The 24,479-nt window shown below is 41.1% G+C and overlaps 1 protein-coding gene across 1 annotated transcript in view; it reads left to right on the forward strand.

Annotated features, from left to right (window-relative positions):
- Nucleotides 1-24,479, forward strand: part of ATP10B (ATPase phospholipid transporting 10B (putative)) — a 242,972-nt gene that overhangs the window by 215,617 nt on the left and 2,876 nt on the right. Inside the window, 4 exon segments of the mRNA XM_037799283.1 lie at nt 5,678-5,878; nt 8,010-8,090; nt 9,409-9,513; nt 17,518-17,705. Coding sequence (XP_037655211.1) covers nt 5,678-5,878; nt 8,010-8,090; nt 9,409-9,513; nt 17,518-17,705 — 575 coding nt within the window.

Consider the following 24,479-nt stretch of genomic DNA (forward strand, 5'->3'; position numbering starts at 1 on the left):
AAACAAGCCACTCCATTTGACTTGAAACTCACTCTCTGCATGATAGACTATATTCAAAATGCCCATTTAATTTTCTTTTTTTGCCTCCAAAGGAATCATTCTTTTGAATAAGCAAAACCTCTCCTCTGCATTAAGTTTGTGAGATAGAAAAGGAAATGTTTCCAGCCAGCCATGCTTTGAAAGCTTAAATGATATTTATTTCCAGCCCAATGCCACACTCGAGATTGTGATACTAATGCAACATTATCTCCCCATTGCAATTAGAGGTTGGAGAACTATGACTTCCACCTCCGAAACCAATTTCAGAGGGGATTAAAAACCTGCCTGCTCTGAAATTTGAACGATGAATTAATTACTGCACTGTAGCTCTTTGAGAGAAAGAGCAGGCATCCAATCTCCGCAAGGTGGTCACCAGGTTCAGTGCACTCCCTCTGAGGTCTAAGACTCCAGCTGCGCAGAGGAAGTGGGAAACAACCAAGATCCTAACCCTGTCTCAGGAGGAAACATGCTTTTAATGTTAAAACTCCAGAATGAGTATCAGAGCAATAGAACAACTAAGATTTATTTCATTTATTCAAATAATTTTCAAATATCTGCTCTGTTAGGTTGGAGTCATTCAGGAAACCACACAACGCAGCATGTCATGGTTTAAGTAGAGAGTTTAAGGTTTATTGGAGGAAGAAAGCAGGTGGGAGCCAACAAAAAGAAGAAAGAAAATGGCTCCAGCTCTCTATCTGAGAGCAGCACTTTTTAAAGGAAAAACCCACTTTGGGATGGGAGGGTGTTGGGGGGGAAGGGTGCCTTCTGAGTGTGTCCTGTGCCTCAATTGGGTGAGTGCCTATCAATTTCTGGGCTGATAGGTTGCTAGGGTTCTGACACATTATTCTTCTTTGAAATGTAGCTGTGTTATCTATCCAGGGAGAGCACACCTTTCTGGTTGTTCATCTTATGGGCATATATGATCTTGCCTTATCTGCCCCCTGGGGGTCGAGGCACCACCACGGCTTTGAACAGCCTTCATCCTTTAGTTTATGGGGCACCTGGTTTTTCTGAGATAAGCTGCGGGCTCCCTAGGTCATAAATTCCTTCTATATACTAGATTTTTTTTCTGGAATCTGACATGCTCTATGTCAGAAACAGTACTGGGCCCTGGATGTACGTCAGGGATCAAAGTAGAAATGGTCCCTGTCCTCATGAAGCTTGCAGTCTAAATCAGGGCTCAGCAAACTTTTTCTGCAAAGAGCCTGATAATAAGTATTTTAGGCTTTGCAGTGCATATACCCTCTTACGCAATGCTCAAATCCACTGTGGTAGTGGCAGCCAGAGGCAACATGTAGACAAACCATGTGGCTGTATTTCAACAGAACTTTATTTACAGCTGGATTTTGGCCTGCAAGCAGTAGTTTGTCAACCCCTAGTGTAGTGAAATCTTGCTACTCAAAATGTGGTTCTCAGACCATCAACATTATTAGCATCAAATGGAAGCTTGTTAGAAATGAAGATTCTCGGGTTCCACCCCAGGTCTATTAAGTCAGAATTGCCATTTTTAGACAAGATCCCCAGGTGAGTCGTATGATCCTTAGAGGTTGACCCACACTGTTACAGGGAAAAAGAAATTTAACATTAGAAAAAAATCCATTTCCTATGGAGCATTTCCATAGAGGAAGGTGAGGATGCTATGGACGCGTAGCCAGGAGATTCTTAACCTAATCAGTCCAGAAGAAAGTAATGTTTAAGCTGTGACCTAAAAGAAGAGTAGAAATAACTTAGTTAACCAGTTGAAGAAGGAAGGGCTTGGCAACCAGAGTCTTCATAAGAAATATTTCAGGCAGTTTATGACTTTATAACACAGGCTGTATCTAATTCTGAAAAGAAGCTTAAGTGACTTACAGTAAAAACACAAAGGCGATAGGGAAGTTATATGGGAAACGTAAGAATATAGCTCAGAAACCACAGAGAGGGAAGGGAGGTTAGCTGCATCAGAAACCTGGTCTAAAATGGCTACATGTTAAATGTTCTGTATAAAACAAGCAGTCCAGTGGGTCAGGAGGAAGACAAATTCTTAGCTCTAAATTCCAAGATAAATTTATCAAGCAAATCTGTCACACAAAATCATTCAGGAACCCATTTCAAGGGCATTTTTGTAGAAGATGAAAATTAACTTCCATATGATCACTCTTTTTTCTAACAACCCCTAATAAAAATCAATATTAAATTACAACTAGGTAAAGACATCCATCTCTGTGGGAAACAGCCAATGATATCCAAGCACATTGTATTTTATTGTTGTAACTGAGGGCTTAGAAAACCTAAGGAAGGAAATATTAAAATGGTCCAGTGATAACCTAGCTGGTGTATGTGTTGTAGGACAAGTAGCTCAACGAAAACTAGTTCCCTGAATCCCCGTTCACCAGAGCCCTCCATGCCACCATAGTACTTCCTTGGTGCTTTGTTCTGCTTGGTCCTATCTGGCAGAGCATTACTAACATTAACACCCACTACCATTTATAGAGAACCTACTATGTGCCAGATACTGTGCTAAGAACTTTATATACATGTATAACTATGAGAGTTAAGAATAGTAGGGATTAAGAGCAAAAGTTCTAAAGCCAGGTTCAAATTCCAGTCCAGCTCTGCTACTTAATGGCAATATGACCTTAAATAGCTTATTTAAACTTTCTATGCCTCAGTCTCCTCAGCTGTAAAATGGGGATAATTCTACCTAACTCAGGGCTGTTGTGTGGATAAATAAATTACTATATGTGAGGTGCTTAAAGCAGTGACTTGCATCTAGTAAGTGCTTAATTTGTCAGGATTAAACTAGATGATGATGATGACAATGATGATGATGATAGAGCAGATGCTAACAACTTTGCAAAGTGGGTGCAGTTATTATCCATTTTAGGGATGTGGTAGCTGAGGGCCTGAGGGGTTGTTCTGTAGGTCACAGAATCAGGATTCAAACCCAGTTCTTGTCTACTCCAAAGTCTCTCTGTCCTCACCACTGTGGCATTCAGTGCCTTCTAGGGTTAAAGCACATGTTCTCCAATAGTTGCCAAGTTCTTTGAAGGCAGAGGCCACTCTGCCCCAGGCTGTGTGTCTGCCCTCCAAGCCTGCCTAGCACCATGCCTCAGCATAAATTGTTCAAGCAATGTTACATGGTCATATCATCATGCCTAGCCATAGAGTTTGGGACCGTCTAGCACCAGCCCAGGTGATCACTGGCTTAGAGGCCAGCATTGGGTGACAACTGGGGTCACACACCATGGCACCCATAAAATGATAAGCATTGTACAACTTAGTAGCAATTTGGTGAAATGAAGTTGATGCTCATGGTCCAGAAGGACAGATTCAGAAGGGACAGGTCTACAGTGTGACATAGTGGCAGATGGCCTAAACCTGGTCATCATGCTGCACTGCTCCTTTGAGTGCCCATAGCAGAAATTGTCAATCGTGGCTTTCTTTGTTCAGTATCCTCCCACACACAGCACCCCAGGAGGAAACCTACAGGCCTCGCCCTGGTGTAGGATAAAGGACTTTGGAGTGGAGTGCTGGAGACTTGAAGGTTAGTCTTGGATCTTCAATTCCCTTCACCAAGTCCACCCCTTCCTGCATGGTGGTTATGAGGGTTTCTCTGAAGCCAGATCATCTGGGTCTGAATCCCAGCTTTGCTACTTCCTAGCTCTGTAAGCCTAGCTCAATGTTTAAACCTTTCTGAGAATCCGTTCCCTAACTTCCTGACTACCTCACAGGGCTGTGGGGAGGTAGATGAGTTAGAACAAAGCTCAGCACATAGTGAGTGCTTTAGAAGCCTTTGCTGCTGTTATTATTGACCTGGTTGTTATTTTTGGCCTCATCTGTAAAATGAAGAGGTTGGCTTAGATGGCAACACTCCCAGCCCTGGCATCATAGGCTCGTATGACTTCAAGTTACAATTCCAACACCAACTGGCTGAGTGACTTTGGTGTAGTCCCTTTACCTGTCTGAGCTACTCAAGCTTCCTGTGTGTTAAATGGACATAGTAACCATTGCCTTACCCATCCAGCTGGGGAGGGAGAAGCTTGGGGGGGGGGGGGAACCCCACAGAAGTGAAAGCCCTAGACAGTTGCTGAATACTAGCATCAAGGAGACTTAGTACCTTTTATTAATACTTAGCCCAGCATGTCAAGTGCTTAAGTCATGAATGTTAATCTGGGGACTCAAACTCTGCCCATGGTGTATTTTAAACCTATCCACAGCATGGTAAATGGACTGAGCCCTCTCCCCACTTAAATCTCCTCCTCTGAGAAGTGACTTGGCCAAAATTCCTAGAGCAGAGCCCATGTGCCTTCACCAGGGCACTGCAGCAAGAGGAGATGAACTGAAGCCCTGGTTCCACATCAGGGAAGCCTGGCTTACAAGCAGAGCAGATGCAGGGTTTGGGGTATCTCAGAGCACCAGGATCTCGTTCAGAGCCAGGACACTTCCCATTAGTCCTCTGGACAGAAAAACCAGAGGAAGGGAGAGTCTCAGTCAGCATTGTCAATGTATAATCCAAAGACAGGAGCCAGACAGGTTGGGGTGGTCAAAGAGAACTCAGATTCTGGTTGTGCCACTTGCTAGCTCTGAATTTGGGCAACAGATAACTGAGTATCTCAGAGCTTCAAATTCCTCATCTGTAGAGTGAGCACATCTAACACAAACCCTGTAACATGGTAGGAGCTCAAATAATAATTATTGCTGTTACTATTGATGATAATATTGACGTGATTGTATTATCATGAATAATAATAATACATAGAACTCCTCTTCCAAATAACACTGGACCATCAGTTAGGAAATGAGAATTCTAGCTTGAATGCAAAACTGCTGAGTGATTTCTTACAAGACCCTTCACCTCTCTGTGCCTTCGCCACGTAGAACTGAGAAGTTCTAGTCCTAACTCCAGCACCAGCTTTTTACGTGACATTGGGCAAGTCACCAAACCACATTGCAAATATGGTAGGGACAATAAGAATGTCCCAGCCCATCTCACAGTTGGGAAAATCTTGAGTGGGAAAGAGCTTTGGAAAACATAAAGCAAAATTTAGGCAGAAGATTTTATTACTCACCCTCCTGGGTTACATGGTCATTAGGAAAGCATTTTGAGGTAAATCTTCAGGGGGTGGGGTCCTCTTTGTGCCAGGTGTCCTGCTCACGGGTTAGCCTTTATATCACCCCTTCCTCAGGCATATCCCTTCCTAATTACCACACAACTAACAACAACAACTGTCATTCACTTATCATGTGCCATGGTCTAGGTGCTACTTCCCAACTGATAGATGGCAAAATGATGTTCAGAAAGGTTAATCAGTCTGCCCAAGGTCACACAGCTTGTAAGTAACAAAACTAGGATTCAAAATCAGGCATCTCAACCTCCAAAACCTGTGCTCTGAACCACCATAGAATCCTTACTGCAACAGGCTGATAGAGGTCCCTTCAGGCCTGGAGAACATTAATAATAACAGTAAAAATAATAGAAGCCCCAGTTTACATCAGGCAGTTAGGATGATCTCTATTTCTTCTACAACCCTGCACATTTCGAATAAGGAAACTGAAGATCCTAGAGCGCAGGTGACTTGTCTGAGCTCCTGAGCAGTAGTTGGTGACTGGCCACGCCCAAGGGCCTCACTCACCAGGCCTCACTCTCTGCCCACAGTGCTACGTCAGCCTGCTTTTCTGGTACCAGTTCTTCTGTGGTTTCTCTGGCTCCACCATGATCGATTACTGGCAGATGATATTCTTCAATCTCCTTTTCACCTCATTGCCTCCTCTCATCTTTGGAATCCTTGACAAAGATGTCTCTGAGGAAACACTCCTGGCATTGCCTGAGCTTTACAAGAGTGGCCAGAACTCTGAGGTAAGAGGCCCAGGGGGGCAGGGGGTGGGGGCCCTGCTTCCCCCTGACCTCCTCCTCCTCCCTGAAAGTGTCAGGGAAAGAGCCCACTCTGCTGCTCACCTTCCTTGTGACCCCAAGAAACTCCTCTCCCCTTTCTGGCCCTCTTCTCACTTGTTCACAAGGGTGTTGGACCAGACCGGTGGGTATTTTTCTTCTCAATTTTTTACTTAATTATGTCACACATTAATATGGGGCTACCCTAGTTGAAACTGGAGGAAGGCATACAGAACGATCCCAGCCCCCTTGTCCAGCCCCCCTTTACATGCCTTGAGGACCATCTACAGCCCCAAGGCCTAGCTTTGGAACCCCTGGGACTGAAGGTCAGTTTGTTCTTCTCTGGGTGAGGGATTCATAAACAACCATAAATGCTTCCACATCACGTTGGGGAAAGCAAAACTTGGAACTCCAGATTACACAAGAACATGGCTTTGAACTTGCTGATATCAAGGAGACTGAAGAGTGTCCTAGGAGGTCGAGAGAGGCCACACTTTCACCCTGAATGATTTGGGGAAGTCAGGTCATTCATGTGGTCAGATGAGCACAGGAAAAGAGACCAGATGGAGGCAGCAAGGGAACACAACCACCTCCAAGGTGGAACTCAGGGAAGGGGCTTCAGAAAGCCTGAGAGTACCTGCATCTTGGGAAAGAGGGGTCAAAGCCAGATGTGGTGTTTGAGAGCTGGTGATTTTTTGTGCATAGCTGACAAAGAACAAAGTCAGGTTCTGACCCAAAGACTGGTAGAAAGAGCAACCCAGCAACTCAAGCAATTCACATGAAGAAGGCACGGCCATAACGTGTATACTTTGGGATCTTCCAATTTTACCCTAGGCATCCTGACTATATAAGGTATTCCTCAAATATCTAGCATTAAAAGAAGTTAATGTAGCTAAAACATAAACTGTAAATGGGTTCACTTTTCCCAGAGAGAGCACAAATAGTGAAGCATGAAATGAGGCTTGTCCCTGAAGCCACAGAGATGTGTCCCTTGGGTTCCTGGATCCTGGCCTGTGATTAAGATCTTTCTTTCAGGCCATTTAGAACCCTCAGAATCTCTAAACTTCCCAAGTTTATAGTAGTGCCAGCAATAATGCTAATACATGATAATATTTAATCACCAAGGAATACTTATTAGTTACTAAGACATGATCACATTTAGCCTTCTCGAAACCCAAGGAAATCAGTGGTATTATTATTATCCACATTTGATGGAAGAAGAAACCAATTCTCAGAGCAGCTTAGTGATTTTTCACACTGGGACTTGAACCAAAGTCTGCTACCCCCAAGTCTATTCTTTGCGCCAAAGATAAGAGGCATTGTGACTGCCATTTTGCCTGACCCAGTGTTCCAGTTTGCTAATGCTGCTGGAATGCAAAACACCAGAGATGGATTGGCTTTTATAAAAGGGGGTTTATTTGGTTACACAGTTACAGTCTTAAGGGCATAAAGTGTCCAAGGTAACACATCAGTACTTAGGTGCCTTCACTAGAGGATGGCCAATGGTGTCTGGAAAACCTCTGTTAGCTGGGAAGGCACGTGGCTGGTGTCTGCTCCAAAGTCCTGGTTTCAAAATGGCTTTCTGCCAGGATGTTCCTCTCTAGGCTGCAATTCCTCAAAAATATCACTCTCAGTTGCTCTTGGGGCATTTATCCTCTCTTAGCTTCTCCGGAGCAAAAGTCTGCTTTCAATTGCTGTCTTCAAACTGTCATCCGCAGCAAATCTCTCAGCTCCTGGGTGTTCTTCAGAGTGTCCCTCTTGGCTGTAGCAAGCTGGCTCCTTCTGTCTGAGATTATATAGTGCTCCAGTAATCAAGGCCCACACTGAATGGGTGGGGCCACACCTCCATGGAAATTATCTCATCAGAGTTATCACCTGCAGTTGGATGGGGCACATCTCCATGGGAACACTCAAAGAATTCCAATCTAATCAGCACTAAAATGTCTGCCCCACAAGATTGCATCAAAGAATATGGCTTTTTCTGGGGCACATAATACATTCAAATTGGCACACCCAGCCACATGCAAGAAAGTTGTGTGCAAAGAACAGAGACTTGCTTTGTTGGGGGTGATTATTGGTGTGTTTTCTTTCCTGACAGTGCTATAACCTGTTGACTTTCTGGATTTCCATGGCGGAAGCATTCTACCAGAGTCTCATCTGTTTCTTTATCCCTTACCTGGTAAGTCATGTAGACCCATTCTGACCATATAAATCACAGGGTAGTACCAGACCTGTTTACAAGCACTCCTGGCTTGTGGTGTCTTTCTGGATGCTTTACAGCAGAGACTCAGAACACTCTACCCAAATACATTAATTTCTGGCTGTTCTTGAAAAACTGGAAGATATTGTTATACTGGGTAATCTTCCCTCATGGCAAAAATCTGGAGCTGACTTGCAGCCCTGCTTACAGGGGGCGCATGCTGTCCATTTTGCCATAGTCCCCACCATTCCCCTTTGTCTTACACTTGGCCTTCTTCACTCATTTACTGTTTCCTTTGGATCACAAAAGGTATCTGAGCTTGTCAACTTTGATTTATATAGAGATTTGTACTTTCAAGATCAAATCAGTAAGAGTTCAGGCAGCATGTTTTGATAATAAGGGATAACACATGGTCTGAAATAAACATCAAGAATGCAGATAGCAAGGAATACCAGCCTCATCTCAGTTTGCTTCCCTGGTTTGAATAGGGAGAACTAAGATACAAAAGGGTACCTTTATTCCTTCTAACAGGGGGCCAGGATGTGGGATAAATGCTACCAGGTAAGCAGTATTTCTTGCCCAGCCTCTGGTCACTTATTCTTTTCCAATTAACTACAAGATGGGCTTAGAGGAGGGAGGCTCTTGTGCTTTGTTTGAATTCCCTGGCTTACAATGCCCTCCCTGACCTGGTCTCTGCTTGTCTTTCTTCTTCATCTCTTGCCCTTGTCATGTGCCCAACATATAGGATTATTTAGAATTCCAGGAACCCATCACACTCACCCTCTGTTCTGACTTCTACCTAGAATGCCCTTCCCCTCCCTCTTCAACTGATTAACTCCTTCTTATTCTGGTCTCAGCTGCTATATCCCCTCTTCCATGCTCTCAAAAGACATACTCGTGCCTCTATTATAGCACTTACATCTTAAATCAAACCACATCTGCCCAGCCTAATAGAATGTGAACTCCTTGAAGGTGAACATGGAAGTATCTTCAGCAATTAGCACAGTTCCTGGGGGATTCTCAATAAACTCTTTGTTCATTCATTCCACCATGGTTTCGGAGCACCCATTGAGACTTCCTCTGGCAAACATGTTTCTAAATAATTTACTCCTGTCAACCCACTCTGGGTCTGTTCTCTGGATCAGTTCATCACAGACAGCAGCTGGATACCTTCTTCTCTCCTCATTTCTTTCCCTCTCTGACTCCTGGCTTCACTGATGCTTTTTGGTCATCTGTCAAAGCCAAAGCTTTGAGTCCAAGGGCACATCTGACGAGCCTGTTTGTTTCTCTTCTGCAGACCTACAAGGACTCTGACATCGATGTCTTTACCTTTGGAACACCTATCAACACCATCTCCCTTGCCACAATTCTCTTGCACCAGGCGATGGAAATGAAGACCTGGGTAAGGACCCAGAGCCCCTTTGGCTTAGTTCCTGTCCATTGACCCTGCTCATATTTCTGAGTGTTTCACGCCATGTTATAGAATTTACTCAGTAAATACATACTGAGCTCCACCTGTGCAGGGATAAAAGGTGTAGAAAATAAAAGTCTGGGACTTGATTTGCTTCTCAACTAGTTAGCCAGCATGATAAAACTAACATACTTTAAACAATGAGGCAATCGGTTGCAAAAATGGAAGCTATTGATATAAGTTCAAGGGTGCTTTAGAGAAAAGGAAAGCACTAGACCAACCATGCTCTAGGCTATGTTGGGAATATATGCTCCCCATTTAATTTGAAGATGAAAGATTGGAAAATCGCCTCCACATAACCATGGCTCAAGCATGTCCAGACATCACATTTGAATATCTAAAAAAGCAATTCCAACTTTGTCATTGAATTTTTCTAGTTAAAAACTAGATTGACATGTAATACCTCATTTAACCCCACAAGAAACCTTTGTATTAGGTGGTATTTTATTCCTATTCTGCGCATTAAGAAATAGATGCAGCAAAGGTTAAAAAACTTGCCCCAAGTAACACGACTGGTTCAAGACAGAAGCAAGTTTTGAGCCCTGGCAGTCCAACCCAGGAGCTTTTAACCACCATGCTAATACTCTGAGGAAGTAAGATTGAATGAGGAGGAGAGACCACTTAACAGTGGTCCTTAGCTGGGTGAAGCTGAAATGACTCTTTCTGGAAGCATATGTGTTAAAAATTTGGAAGAGTGCCTACATAGGCTCAGTGTGTCCCCTACATTCCACAGTGTTCTTCTCCCACCATCATCACATGCACACCCCACCACCATCACCACAAGCTTCACAAGACCCTGACGTGCTGGGCTGTGGCTAAGAGTCACCCAAGGGAACTTTTGGATCTCAGTGTTCCCACTTTGTAAACCCCCTCCAAATGCATGCCAGTGACAGATAGAACAAAGCAATAAAACCAAGAAGGCATAGGATAAATTTCTCCATGGACCAGCAGCACCAGAAAACCAGAAAAGGCTGCAACACCATGAGGCGTGGGGGTGGAGTGGGCTTAAGCTACAGGCTTTCTGGGAGCAAAGGCAGGACCCAGGCCACTGCTGTGGGGAGTCTGGCTCCCTGTGGGGAAGGGGAACGGGAGCCCCAGTTACTACTGTGTATAAGGGCTGGGCTGTTGCTCCTCCACTCAAGAAAGGAAGCTGACGGAAAATTGACAGTGACACAGTATTTGAAATTATGGCTTTACCAGAAGCTGCGAGCACAAGACATCCTAGGAACTGAGCCAAGCTAAGGAACCATTTAGAACTTTTGAAAATGAAAAATGGTCATTGAAGTTAAAAACACGATTTGTGGGATCCACTCTAGATTGGTCCCTGCTAAAGAGGAAACTACCAAATTGGAAGTCAGTATTGAGAACTCATCCAGAATGCCACACAAATATGAAAAAATAATTAACAGGAATAGTGGCTAGAATAAATGACTCCAGCTAATGCATAATAAAAGTTCCAAGAGAAGAAAAGGAGAGAATGATGAAAAAGCAAATTCAAAGAGATAATCAATGAGAATAGAGATAATCTATGAGAAAGAGAATTAATCAAAATAAATGTGAACATAGCACCTGGACAGATCAGAGTAAAACTGTACAATGTATAAGATACTGAGACAACCTTAAAGTCTACCAGAGAATATGCACAAATTACTTTTAAAAAACAGCAGTTAAACTGACAAACAATAGAGGCCAGAAAACAATTAAGTAATTATCTTCAAAGACCTGAAGGAAAATAAGTGAAACAGTTACTCTATCAGTCAAGATCTGCCATTTTAAAATTAAAAAAACCTTGTGAGACTTGACACCCATAGACCCTCACTAAAAGAAAGGATGAACTTCTGAACAAACATTAACAAAAATAAAAGCTAAAACTATAAGAAGCAACAACAGAATGGCAAGAAAGGGCTCTTCAATGGATAATTAGTCTATGCTAAAGCCTTCATCATGAGTAGGAGGAGAATAGCAATGAGTATTTAACTATAAATTTTATGAAGTCTACATTTATTTAGTGTATTAAAAACTTAAGGTTAACACTACAGAAATAGGAAAAAAAGAAAACCATCAATTCTACAGAATGTAGGGAAGGTAAAAGGTAAAAGCATAGAAAATGAGTGGTAACAAAAATACAAAATAAGATGTTCAAAATACATGCAGAATGTATCAATACTCATAATAAATATAAATAGATTGAATTCACCTATTAAAAGCAAAATTTATCAAATTGAATATTTTTTCTTCTGGCAAATATAAACAGAAATTGACAAATTCACAACTGTATCAGAAACTGACATAGCTCAAATGACAATAAAATAGAAGGTTATAGAAGTTTTGATCACATTTTATTGATATAAAATTAATTTATTTAATATATAAAACCCTGCTCCAAACAAATGGCAAACCTACATTTTTTTCAAACAAAAATTTACCAAAAAAAAAAAAAAAATCTGAATCACAAAGGAATTCCAAAGAATCAGTATCAAAAAGAACATGTTCTCTGACAACAATGTATTTAAATTAGAAATAAGTAATAAAAAGTTAGCCTAACAAAACCTAGCACATTTGGAAATTTTTAAATGTACTTCTAAATAATTTGTGTGGTAGAGAAAATCATACTTTCGTAAATTATACTTATTGCTGAATTGCTATGAAAATGAGACATGAAAACTTGTGTGATACAGCTAAAACTATTATTATTAAAAAGAAAAAGATCAAAAATAAATAAGTTAAGAATTTAGCTCAAGGAAACTTTAAAAATTATCATATAATTCTAAAGAAAATAGAAGAGAAAAAAGATGAGAAAATCAAAGAACAGATCAACAAAAGCAAAACTGAGCTCCTCAAAAATCTAATAAAAAATAATCAATGAAAACACAAAAATAATACTAAGAATGGAAAAAGGAATCTATTTATAGATATAATCACTTCAAAAGAATCGTATTTTTGAGAATTTTAAATGAAGTTGGTAACTTCATTAAGTATTAAATTTACCAAAACAGTCAAGATCATTCAACACACCTGAATAAATCAATCACTGTTAAAGAAATTGAACTGGTGATCCTGTTCCAAAGACAAGCCCAGAGGATTATACAAGTGAGTTTTACCAAATTTAAGAGGTACAGATAATCCCTGTCTTATACCAACCTTTTCATGGAATAGGAAAATAGAAAAAGATAAGCAATTAATTTTTCAAGGCTAGAATAACTCTGATGCCAATTGGGCATGGAATTTTCTTGGGAAACAAAATCACAGACCAATTGCACAAATAGACACAGATGTAAACCATTCTAAATAAAGTACTAGCAAATCATGTCAGCAATGTGTTATAGACAATAAAGCACAATAAAGCAAATAAATAAATAAATAAATAAAGATTTGCCATGGAACTTCCACATGCTGCTAGTACACTAGACTAGTACCACCATTCTGGGGAGCAATTTGAAATAGCCAGACAAGTTTAAGGTACTCATGCTTTATGCACAATCCCACTTCTAGTATACACTCTATGTATACATGTGTATAAAGGAAACACATACAAGAATGTTTATCACAGCATCATTTTTAATAGCAAAAAAAAAAAAAATTGAAAAGAACCTAAATGTTCTTCAACAGGAAAATAAATTGGGGCATATAATAGAGTATTTTACATAAATAAATTAGAACTATATCCACCAACATAGATAAAACTCAAAAGCATAGTGTTGAGTGAGAAAACCTGCAAACGGATACAAATACATGACAAAGTAAAAAAGCACCCGTTTGCAATGTCTGCCCTATGGTCAATGCAAATTGCTGCGTGGGGGTGCATTGTGGGAGCCCCAGGCCCAGGGCCTTCCCCAAGTGCCATGAAGACTGCACACGGCAGTTTGCTTGACCTAGGACAGTTAATGTTTGACCTATCTCCTTGTAAAATCAGGCCTCTGGTGCTAAATGTAATCTATAACTACCTCCTCCCTGAAACTCCCTGAGATAGTTAGCTACAAGATAATCTATAATCCTCCCCTCCTCCCTGTTGATTGCAATCAGTCCCTCCCTATGTTGCAAGACCCCCACTCTCCCCTTATGCTCTCATACCCATTGGAATGTTAAGCTCTTATAACCAGCTTATTCAGGCCCCCAAAGCACAGAGTATCTTCACTTTGAGCCCTGAACACACTGCCATTCAGAGCAGCTCCTGAATCCATTCAGAGAAGCTCCTGGATTCGGGGCAACGTGACTTGACTTCCCACTCTGCAGGTAAACCCCATAATAAAAGCTCATCTCAAAAAAAAAAAAAAGGCATCCATAAACTTGGATACATAAACATGTATGTAGAAAATATGTATAACAATGATAAACACTGAATTTATATTCAAGATTAAAGAGAAGACATTTGCAAGAGCAACACAGATGCTTCAGTTGTATCTACAAGATTTAATCTTTTAATAAAATCCAAGGTAAATATGGCATAAGATTAAAATTAATAAAGCTGGATAAAATTGATATGCATTGAATTGTGTAGCCCAATTTGGACATGTCCTTGGTCTTGGTGGATATTGGTCCATTCTGGTGGGAATGGATCCATTGTAAATGAGATCTTTTCAAGATGTTTCTTCAGTTAAGGTGTGGCCCAACTGAATCAGGTTGGGCTTTAGTCTGCATTACTGGAGTCCTTTATAGGCAGAGTGAGTCAGATAGGGAGAGAGAAACCACGGGAGCAGCCAGAAGCTGGAAGTCAACAGAACACAGAAGAGAAAGCAGAAGATGCTGCCATGTGCATTGCCATGTGATGCAAAAGCCAGGAACCCCAAGGATTACTGGCAGCCAGCCCCAAAAGGCTTTAGAGAGAAAGCGCTGCCTTGCTGATGCTTCAATTTTGGACTTCTCCTAGCCCTGTGAGCCAATAAACTCCCATTGTTTACACTATCCCATCATATGGTTTTTGTTTTTGCATCTAGGAAACTGAAACAAAGGTGTGCTATCCTATACTTGAAATATCTTGCAGTAATTTGATTACATTTTTAAAAATCTAGCCCTAGAACCACTGCTCTCTATGACCCTCTTAGTCATTAGTGGGGTTTTGTGTTGTTTTTTTTTCCTCAACTTTTCAAAATTCCCTAAAAATGTAATCAAGCCTCAATTGTGCAAGACTAAAGATTCCAGATCCTCTCTGATTAGTCATTCATCCCTCTTTAGAAGAGGGAACCTGTGCCTTTCACTCCGCTTCAAGCATTAATAAGCAAGAAAATGCGTCTCTAGACTGGGTATCCCAAAAGTTAATGGTGATTTCGAGTGCTCTTGGGAAAGGAGTCAGCTGCTAAAACCATTATGAGAAACCCATTTCCCCTTTGAAAGTGCTTGAAGCAGGGAGAGAGTCTATTTTTCCCCTGTGTAGAAATCTAACATGAATTTTAATAGTTATATCGGTTTTCACAGTGCCCAGTGAAGCAATTGTAAAAGTTAGCTAACTGTTTTCTTCTTCGGATACAGGAGCTGGATTATTTAGATCATCTTTCCCACAGAAAACAACTAAAAACACTAGAGGAAAAAAATTTAAGCCAATAATAATAATAATAATAATCTCCTTAAAAGCGTGAATGAGCTGGCAAGATAGTAAAGACCAAAACCTCAGGGCAGAGAGTATTCTAGAGAGGCAAGCTGGGCCAAAGCCGCTGTTTCCTCAACGGTGTTTGAAATCCTGCCCAAAATGAACTTTGTTTTTGGTAGACTTGATGGGCAAAAGGTTTGGAAATCAAAGCCCAGGCTCCCCAAGTGGGAATCTAATAGAAGACTGCCCCTATTGAATTAGGACCCCAGCAGCTGGCCATCAGATAAGGGAGACATGGACCCACCCCTACTTCTCCCCAGCAGGGACCGGCAGGCACTGTACCCACAGTGCCCAACAGAGCAGGAGAATCAGCACAGAGGACCTGTCCCAGGAGGCTGTAATGTCACACGAGCCTCCTGCCGATTTCCTTCTCAACACCTGGGTGACCCAAACCTCAGTGGATGAATTCAGTTTAAAGTGGTTTAGGACAGGCAGTGCCCAAGGGCATCTGCAGGAACAAACACAAATCCTCTCAGACTAAATTCTCTTCACTGAAGCCTCAAATTTTCCCTGCTAATAACTTTTCAAGCACAATAAGTGCATACATTCAAAGATAGCCAAGTGCCCAAGGAAACAAGAAACAAGAAGCCATAAGTAAGGAACAACAGAAACGAGTGTCAGAATCAAATATTTCAAATACTGGTGTTATCAGATACAAATTATAGAAAAGGCATGCTAAAAAAAAAAAAAGAAAAGCTATGCTGACTAGCTAACTATGTTTAAAGAAATAAAGAATAAACTTTAAAAATATCTGTAGGGATTGGTAAACTATAAAAAGCTACCTAACAGATTTGAAAAGAGATCAAATGGAACATTAAAAAATTAAATTTTGATGACTGGTTTAACAGTAGATTAGACCTAGCTGAAGGGATAAGTACTGGTCAAAATAAATTATCCAGAATGTAAAACAGAGAAGAAAAATAATAGAAACTATGGAAAAAGTTTTAAGAAATGTAGACAACAGGTCAGTATCTGAAAAGGTCTAATAAGCATTCGAGCAGCGTTCCAAAAGGAAAGGAGAGAGACAATGAAGCAGAGGAAATATTTGAAAAGATAGTGACTTGAGAATTTTGCAGAAGTGATAAAAGTCATCAGTCCACAGATTTGAGAAGGTCAACTAAACCCAAAGCAAGATAAATAAGAAAAAATCCACACATATATCATAGGGAAACTTTAGAACACCAAAGAAAAACTGTAAATCATAAAAGCACCCAGATTTGAAGAGAGAAATATTTCTTTCTAAGGAATAGGAGATAAAGAGAGAACTAACTTCTCAAACAGCAACAATGACAACCAGAAGACAGAGGAAGGCTATCTTAAATATGCTGGAATAAAATAACTGTCAAACAAGAATTCTATATCCATCAAAAATATCTTTCAAAAACAAAAAAAGAAATCTTTCAAGAATGAGAATGAAATAAAGAATTTACAGATAAACAAAAACAGAGACTGTATCACCAGCAGATCCTCACTAAAGGAAATTCTAAAGGATGTACTAAAGGTAAAGGAACATAATCCCAAGTGGAGGGTCCCAGATGCAAGGAACAAAGACATAGAAAGTGGTAAACATGTAAGTAAATCTAAATGAATACTGACCATATTAACCAATAACTAGGGGATTAAAAAAGAAGATAAATCTAAAATATACATAAGCAATAATGTATAAGTCAGAAGGAAAGCAAACAAAGGGCTCTGGAGCCCTTGTATAATCCAGGAGGAGGGAAAAGTAGTTTTAAACTTCAGGCTTTGGTTAACTTAAGATTGCTCATTGTCATTTATTGAGTAATCACTAAAAGAATAGAAATTGAGTATATAGCTTCCAAATTGGTAAAAAGGGGAAATGAAATTATACAAAATAGTCATTAATTCTAAAAGAAGACATGAATGGAAAAAACAAAAAAGAAGCAGTGCAAAATGAGCCAGACAATGGAACCCTGGACTGCTTTGAAAATGAGTAAACTACAAACACATGCAGTAAAAATGGAATGATCATGCAGACATAAGACTGAGTGGAAAGAAGACAAAAATGACACAAAATATTATTCTATTTATCTAACATTTAAAACAGGCTATGCAGGGAAACATATGTAGGTGATAAAACTACAAAGAATAGCATGAAATTTATCACCACCAAGTCAGGGCAATGGTTCCCCTTAGGGGTGAGATGAGGTTTAGGGGCTTCTGGGTAATGATCCATTAAACTGCCCATGCCCACTTTTATGAATTTTTTATATGTGTGTTATGTTTCCCAAAAAAAAAGTTTAAAACAAAGCTAGCCAGATAGTGTGATTGCACTGCCCCTTAATCTAAACTAAGCCTTCAACAGTGGTACTTCCTCTTTCCTTCCACAGACCATTATCCACGGGCTCGTCCTCCTAGGCAGTTTCCTGATGTACTTCGTGATATCCCTAGTGTACAATGCCACCTGCGTCATCTGCAACAGTCCCACCAATCCGTACTGGGTGATGGAACGCCAGCTCTCAGACCCCACTTTCTACCTTGTCTGCTTCCTCACACCAGCCGTGGCTCTTCTCCCAAGGTTTGTGCCTGGGGCTCTCTTCCTCCTAGAATTACCAATCTCCCCTTCATAAACCTTTTTCATAGTGCAAGAGTTAGGGCTCCTGCTGGGATCCTTGAGGCTGTGGTTTTAGAGACAGGGTGCTAGCCCAGAAAGAACAATGCATAGGAGGGAAAAAACATGGACTCAGGTCGCAGGTCAGCCAGAGAGCAAGAGATTCACCAAATCTGGTGCGGTCTCAGTTGATGCATCTGTAAAGTGGAAGAAATAATTCCTACTCTCCTGCCTTACATATTTTGTTATGGGATTAGGAATCATTTTTAAAAGCCCTATGCTCTCACACATAAATGCCCACAGAGACAGGCAAATAACTGCAGCAAGCCAGGTGATGCATAGACATTGGGAAAAAGAACTTGGCTTCACCCTATCGTTACTACGAGGAAAGATCAAGTCTAGCATTCCAGAGCCTCGGACTTTCCTCAGAAATTCAGATTTTGCATGAAATCACCAACTTTTTAATATTACTCCAGTTTGTTTAAAAAAAAAAAAAAAAAAACAAACTTGTGTTAGCCAAATAAATTATCCATGCCCCAGGACTATTTCTGGAATTTCCAACCTAAAACCTCTACATAAGGCTTTTCTAGAAAAATAGGAACAACAACAATGCCTTTTCTTTCTCGAAGCTCACTCTTGAATCCCACCCTCCCATCAGCCTCTCATTTAGCTTTGGCCGTCACTAAGAAGTTAGACACAGAACTGTGGTTCTACTCCCACAGCTGAAGTCCCAAGAGGGACCAGGATGTGCCCACAAGCCCACCACAAATCACAGTGGGGGCTAAATTCTCCCACCTTAGAGTCCAGTGTTCTGTTCTCTGGCTCACACTATTCCAGTAGGAGCAATCGGCAAACTTAACGATGACGTATCTATAGACGAGACAGCCTCTCTCAGTCCCCAGGGTCTCACTGCTCTGAACATGGAAACTCAGCCATTTCATCATTATGAGCTGTGGTCAACAGGCCATTGCAACACCGTGCAGAACTTAGTTTCTATCTCAAAATCAGGGAGAGAGCCATCAGCAGGACTTGCTCCCTTTAGTAAGTGTGGCAGATTGCTTAGCCTAGCTTGGTCTCTTTTCTTCTCCTAAGCCATCTCAGAACCTTAATTTCTGATGCAGAATTGGAGGGAGAAGATATTAAGATGGCAAATACTGTTGAAGGCAGTGAAGCCCACAAATGTTAGTTGAGTTCTAAGTATGCGCTGAGTATGCGGCCTCCCAGCCTAGCCCCTACTGGTCTCTACAGCGTCATCTCCCCACTCCCTGCCTCACACTTTGGGCTCCACACCACCAAGCTGCTTGTATGTCCCTTAAAGGCCCCATGGCCTCTCAGCTCCCTGCCTTTGCTCATGCTGTACCTTCTGCTTGGAATGCCCTTCCCATTACCTTCACCCTTCAGAACATCACTTCAGGTTTGACCTATTCTAGAAGCCTTCCATGGCTTCACCTACCCTCTTCAGGCTGAAACAGGTCTCACTTTGTCTTTTGTGGCCCGACCATCTAGTTATATCTGTCATTGCCCTTTCCACATTCATAGGTGACATACCACATACATTTGACTCTGTCTCACTATCAATTCCTTAAGAAAAAGGGTCCTTCTTATCTCACTATCTCCAACACCTAGCACAGTTCTTGTCACATAGTCTGTGCTCATAGATGAATGAGCAATGGATGCTGAAGGAAAAAAAGGATAAATTAAACGGGACCCTTGCTCTCAAAAAGCCTACAGTCCTGCTGATGATCCATATATAAATTTGACAATAACACAGATGAAAGTCATTAGTATTAATAATAATAGAGTACCCTGAGGGTGTAGAATGGTCTTCCAGTTTGCTAAAACTGCCGTTATACAAAATACCAGAAATGGATTGGCTTTTATAAAGGGGATTTATTAGGTTACAAATTTACAGTTCTAAGGCCATAAAAGTGTCCAAACTAAGGCATCAACAAGAGGATACCTTCACTGAAGAAAGGCTGATGGCATCCAGAACACCTCTGTCAGCTGGGAAGGCACGTGGCTGGTATCTGCTGGTCCTTTGCTCCTGGGTTGTGCTTCAAAGTGGCTTTCTCCAAAATGTCTCTGGGCTTTTGTCTCTCTTAGCTTCTCTCTCTCAGCCTCTGTGCATCCTTGCTTGTACTCCCAGGGCATTTCTCTCTAAGCATATGGGGGTCCTGTCTTAGTTTCTCTGGGGCAAACTCTGGGCTTCATCTCTTAGCTTAGCATCTCCAGATGTCCATCTATTTGCATCTCCAAGTGTCTCCCAGCATCTGGTTCTGTGTGGGCTCTCAGCTCTCTTAAGGACTCCAGTGATCTAATTAACACCTAACTTAAATGGGTGGGGTCACACCTCCATGGAAATAATCCAATCAAAAGGTATCACCCACAGTTGGGTGGGTCACATCTCCAAGGAAACAACCTAATCAAAAGCTCCCTTCCACAATAGGTGTGCCCCCACAAGATTGGATTAAAAGAACATGGCTTTCCTGGGGTACATAACACTTTCAAACCAGCACAAGTGGGAAGTGATTAAAAATAAACATCAAGCCTCAGGAGACATATTTCCCTACACCCATCCCATCTTCATCTTAACTCTGGGGAGAGGAACTCCAAGAGAGACCACAAGGACCACACCCTCCTTGGAAAAGGACAACAAATAAGTGGTTACATATTTTTGTCCCCTCTTTTGGGATTAAACAGGGTTCTCATCACCACTGACCAAAAACTGAACTCCTCTGTTTTGTAAATCATTTGTGGGTTTGGAAAGAGAAAATTATAAATTCCATATTCCTAATCTCACCCTTGACTTGGAAATGTACTTGGAGCAGAGGCCCTCAGGATTAAGCAAGCAGTTTGATGAAGATCTGTGACAAGTATGGAAAGACTGCTGACACATGTGCTTTGAAAAGGCAAGTCCTCAGCCTTACAGCCTGTTGAACAGATGAGGGGCAACTTAGGAAAAAATTAACAAATATTTACTTACTAGTTACTGTAACACAACTTAAATCCATGCTTATTCTATATTATCATCATAAACTTGAATTTCTGTTTAATTCTGTTGACTATGAAAGGCAAAGAAATTTCCTCTGAGAGTGAAAGGATTATTTTAATAGTTCCAAGGAATGTTGACTTGTAACCTTGAAACATTAGTGTTTGTTATAGAATTACATCATAGAATGTTTGCTATAGAAAACTATATTTGTTCACTTCAAGTTGTAAACTGCATTTATCCTAATGGAAATTGATTTCACTCACCAAGTTTGTGATAATTAGCCCAGTAACCATGACCTCAATACTCTTGGTCTAATTAATTCAATCAGTATAAAGGGACTGTACAGGTTCTCTTAAACTGGAATCATAGATCCATGTAAATTAATTTCACAGATAAATCAAAAGTAACTAACAAACTAACCTTAAAGCACAATGCAACCTCTTAATTAGCTACAACAGAGGCTGATGGTCCTTGGACACACTTCCCTTGGCCTCCTTGATCCAACATTCTCTGGGTTTTCTCCTGCTTCTCCAATGGTTCCTTCTTTGTCTCCTTTGCTGGCTCAGGGTCCTGTCCTTGACATAGTATATGTCAAGGCTTGATCCTAGGTTCTCTTGACTTCTTATGTTCTATTCTCTCTGTAGACATAGCAACCACTATTATGGCTTCTCCCTCCTGCCTTGTGGAAGAAATGTAGATGCCCTTATATAGATAATGGTGAAGGTGGTGAACACATAAATATATGACCATACAGAGAACCATCGATTATTTACTTAGGATGGAATGTATGGTGAGTGAACAAAACCATATTAAAAAAAATGGGTTGATGACAAAACCTCGAGGGCAATATACGGAGTGAAATAAGCCAGACACATAAGGACAATTATTGCAGGGTCTCACTGATAGGAACTAATTATAATATGTAAACTCATAGACATGAAATATAAGGTACCAAGATATAGGATGAGGCTTAAGAATGGGGAGCAGTTGCTTAGTATGAGCAGAATGTTCAACTAGGATGAACTTAAATGTTTGGAAATGAACAGACGTGTCGGTAGCAAGATGTGAGAATAACTAACAGTGCCGAATGGTGCGTGAATGAGGTGGAAAGGGGAAGTTCAGAGTCATATATGTCACCAGAAGGAAAGTTGGAGGTCTAAAGATGGGAATGTATAAAACTGAATCCTATGGTGGGCAATGTCCATGATCAACTGTACAAATACTAGAAATCACTTCATGAACCAGAACAAATGTATGCAATACAATTAGAAGTTAATAATAGAGGGGCATATAGGGAAGAAATATATACCTATTGCAAACTATATACTACAGTTAGTAGTATTTCAACATTTTTTCATAAACAGTAACAAATGTACTACACCAACACTACGAGTCAACAATTGAGGGGGGTTGGTTAGGGATAGGGGAGGATTCGAGTTTCCTTTTCTTTTTTTCTTTTTCCATCTTTCTCTTTATTTCTTGTCTGGAGTAATGAAAAGTTTCTAAAAATTGAACAAAAATTAAATGTGGTGATGGATGCAAAGCTGTATGAGGGTACCCAGGGGCAAGTGATTGTACACTTTGGATCTCTGGATAATTGTATGGTATCTGAACAATCCCAATAAAAATTAAAAAGGAAAAAAAAATTTCATTTTCAACAGATGAATCCCAATATAATTTCCTAGATTAGATATCTCTTCTGAATTCCAGATATATCTTTCTAGCTACCTATCATCACCTCCACCAGGACATGATAAGTTTGAGGTAACTGGGAGACATCTATAATTTAACTCATGATTCTACCCTCCCATTGCCACCACCATCCAAGAAACATGGGTTCCTTTCAGCAAATGTTACCTCCTCAGGACCAAGGCAGACCCTGAAGAGTTACCCTGGATATCATCTGCTACCTCATGCCCACATCTAGCCTATCACTAAGTCCTGCCCATTCTACCTGCTATTTATTTCTCAAATCCAGGCACTATTCTTAATTTTCGGCAGACACCATGGTACAGGTCATGGCCCTTTCACCCCTAGATTGCTTCAATAGCCTCTGGTCGGTCTTACTCTAATCCAATATCACTGCATCAAAGTGTGATCATAACAGCTGTTGTTTATACCCTTTCAAGGGCTTCCCAAAGTCTTTAGAATAAAGGATGCAAACCACAAGATAACCGGCAGCCCATGCTTGCTCTAGCCATACCGACCCCTTCTGTCCCATACTTCTCTACTCTCGTCCTCCCTCTCCACACCTCAGCCTCACTGCCTGGATTTTGGTTCTCACCCCCCTTGACTGGCTACCCCCTTTGCACCCCTCAGTCCTCAGCTTAAAGCTCCCTCCTCAGGAAAGGTGTCCCAGGCAATGTCAGGTGTCTGACTCTCATTGCTCCCTCCATTTATAATTATATTCCTGTGTGACAAGGGAGCAAGAGCCCTGTCTTGTTCACAGCTTAATCTCTGGGGCCTGGCCCATTACAAGGACTGGACAAGTATTTGTGGAATTCATGGATGGAGGAGGAAGTTAGTTGCCTTAGGGGAGAGGTTCAAACTGAGGAAATTCTAGTTACCAGGCAACAAACCGAATCTTTCCTGAAACACATACCTGGTCACCTGTACTGCCTCCCTGGGTGAGATGAGATAGAATGGGGGAAGTTCATCTCACTCCATGTGACCTACTGTGATCTCCAGAGCATCCTTGCCCACTCTGGGGTCACACTGCAGCTTTTAGATAAAGTGGAGGGATGAGAGCCTCTTTGCCTAAAGCTTTAAATTTTTTTTAATAAAGGGGGTAGGGGGTGTGTTTTTGGAAAAGTCCCTAGATGTCATTTGAACCAATTTGATTGCTGGGTTTTTTATTAGAGAAGTTGTGGGTTTACAGAAAATACAGAGTTCTCACTGGATTATTTTCTAGATAAAGAAACTGACACCCAGAGTGGGGACATGAATTGCCCAGTGTCACAAAGTTTGATATGCTTTCCTCCATTCACCACATAGTTCTTTTCAACTTCTCATAACTTCCCTTTCTTAAACTTAGAATAGGGAGAAGACTCCAGGTACAGATAGAGATTCCTAATTCCAGAGCCTGCTGCAGGCTCCTTGCAGTTTGTCAGGTGGGGAAGAACCCTGGGTTGGCCAAAGGAAAGATCCCATAACTTCTTGGGAGACCTTGGGAAATTCATTTAATCACTCTGGGCCTCGGTTTCTTCATCTAGCAAATGGTGAAAATACAGTAACTCTGTGAAATCAGCATTGCCCGTGGAGTCCATTGTATATATGTATGTATTTTTAAACTACCTAAAAATTATTAAGTTCCACAAAGGGTTCACATTACAGAGTAGGCCTATTTGCCTAAATTAGAGTAGTTCAGAAATAGAAAGGACTTCCTTATGCACAGTAGATAAGGGCAAAGCCTCTGAATCCAGAATGTTTGGTTCTTACCACAGCTCAACCACTGTGGGCTTGGGACAAATCACTAAATTTCTGGATACCTAGGTTTCCTCATCTGTAAAAGGAGGGAAACAAAAGGACTGACCTTGTAGGATTGTTGGGAGAATAAAACAAGTTCATAATATGTAAAGGACTTCGAACAGCCTTGGCACATAGTAACTGTTACAGAAATGTTTGCTATGTTATTTCATTGTCATTGTTGTTGAGCTCCCCAACACACAGGTGCCTATGCATAGATTTGATGACCATCCATCAGGAGGGCCGCAAAGAGGATCCTGACCTCTGTGGGGAGCTGAATTCTA

The sequence above is a fragment of the Choloepus didactylus genome, chromosome 11 (assembly GCF_015220235.1).
Source record: "Choloepus didactylus isolate mChoDid1 chromosome 11, mChoDid1.pri, whole genome shotgun sequence".
Lineage (NCBI taxonomy): Eukaryota > Metazoa > Chordata > Mammalia > Pilosa > Megalonychidae > Choloepus > Choloepus didactylus.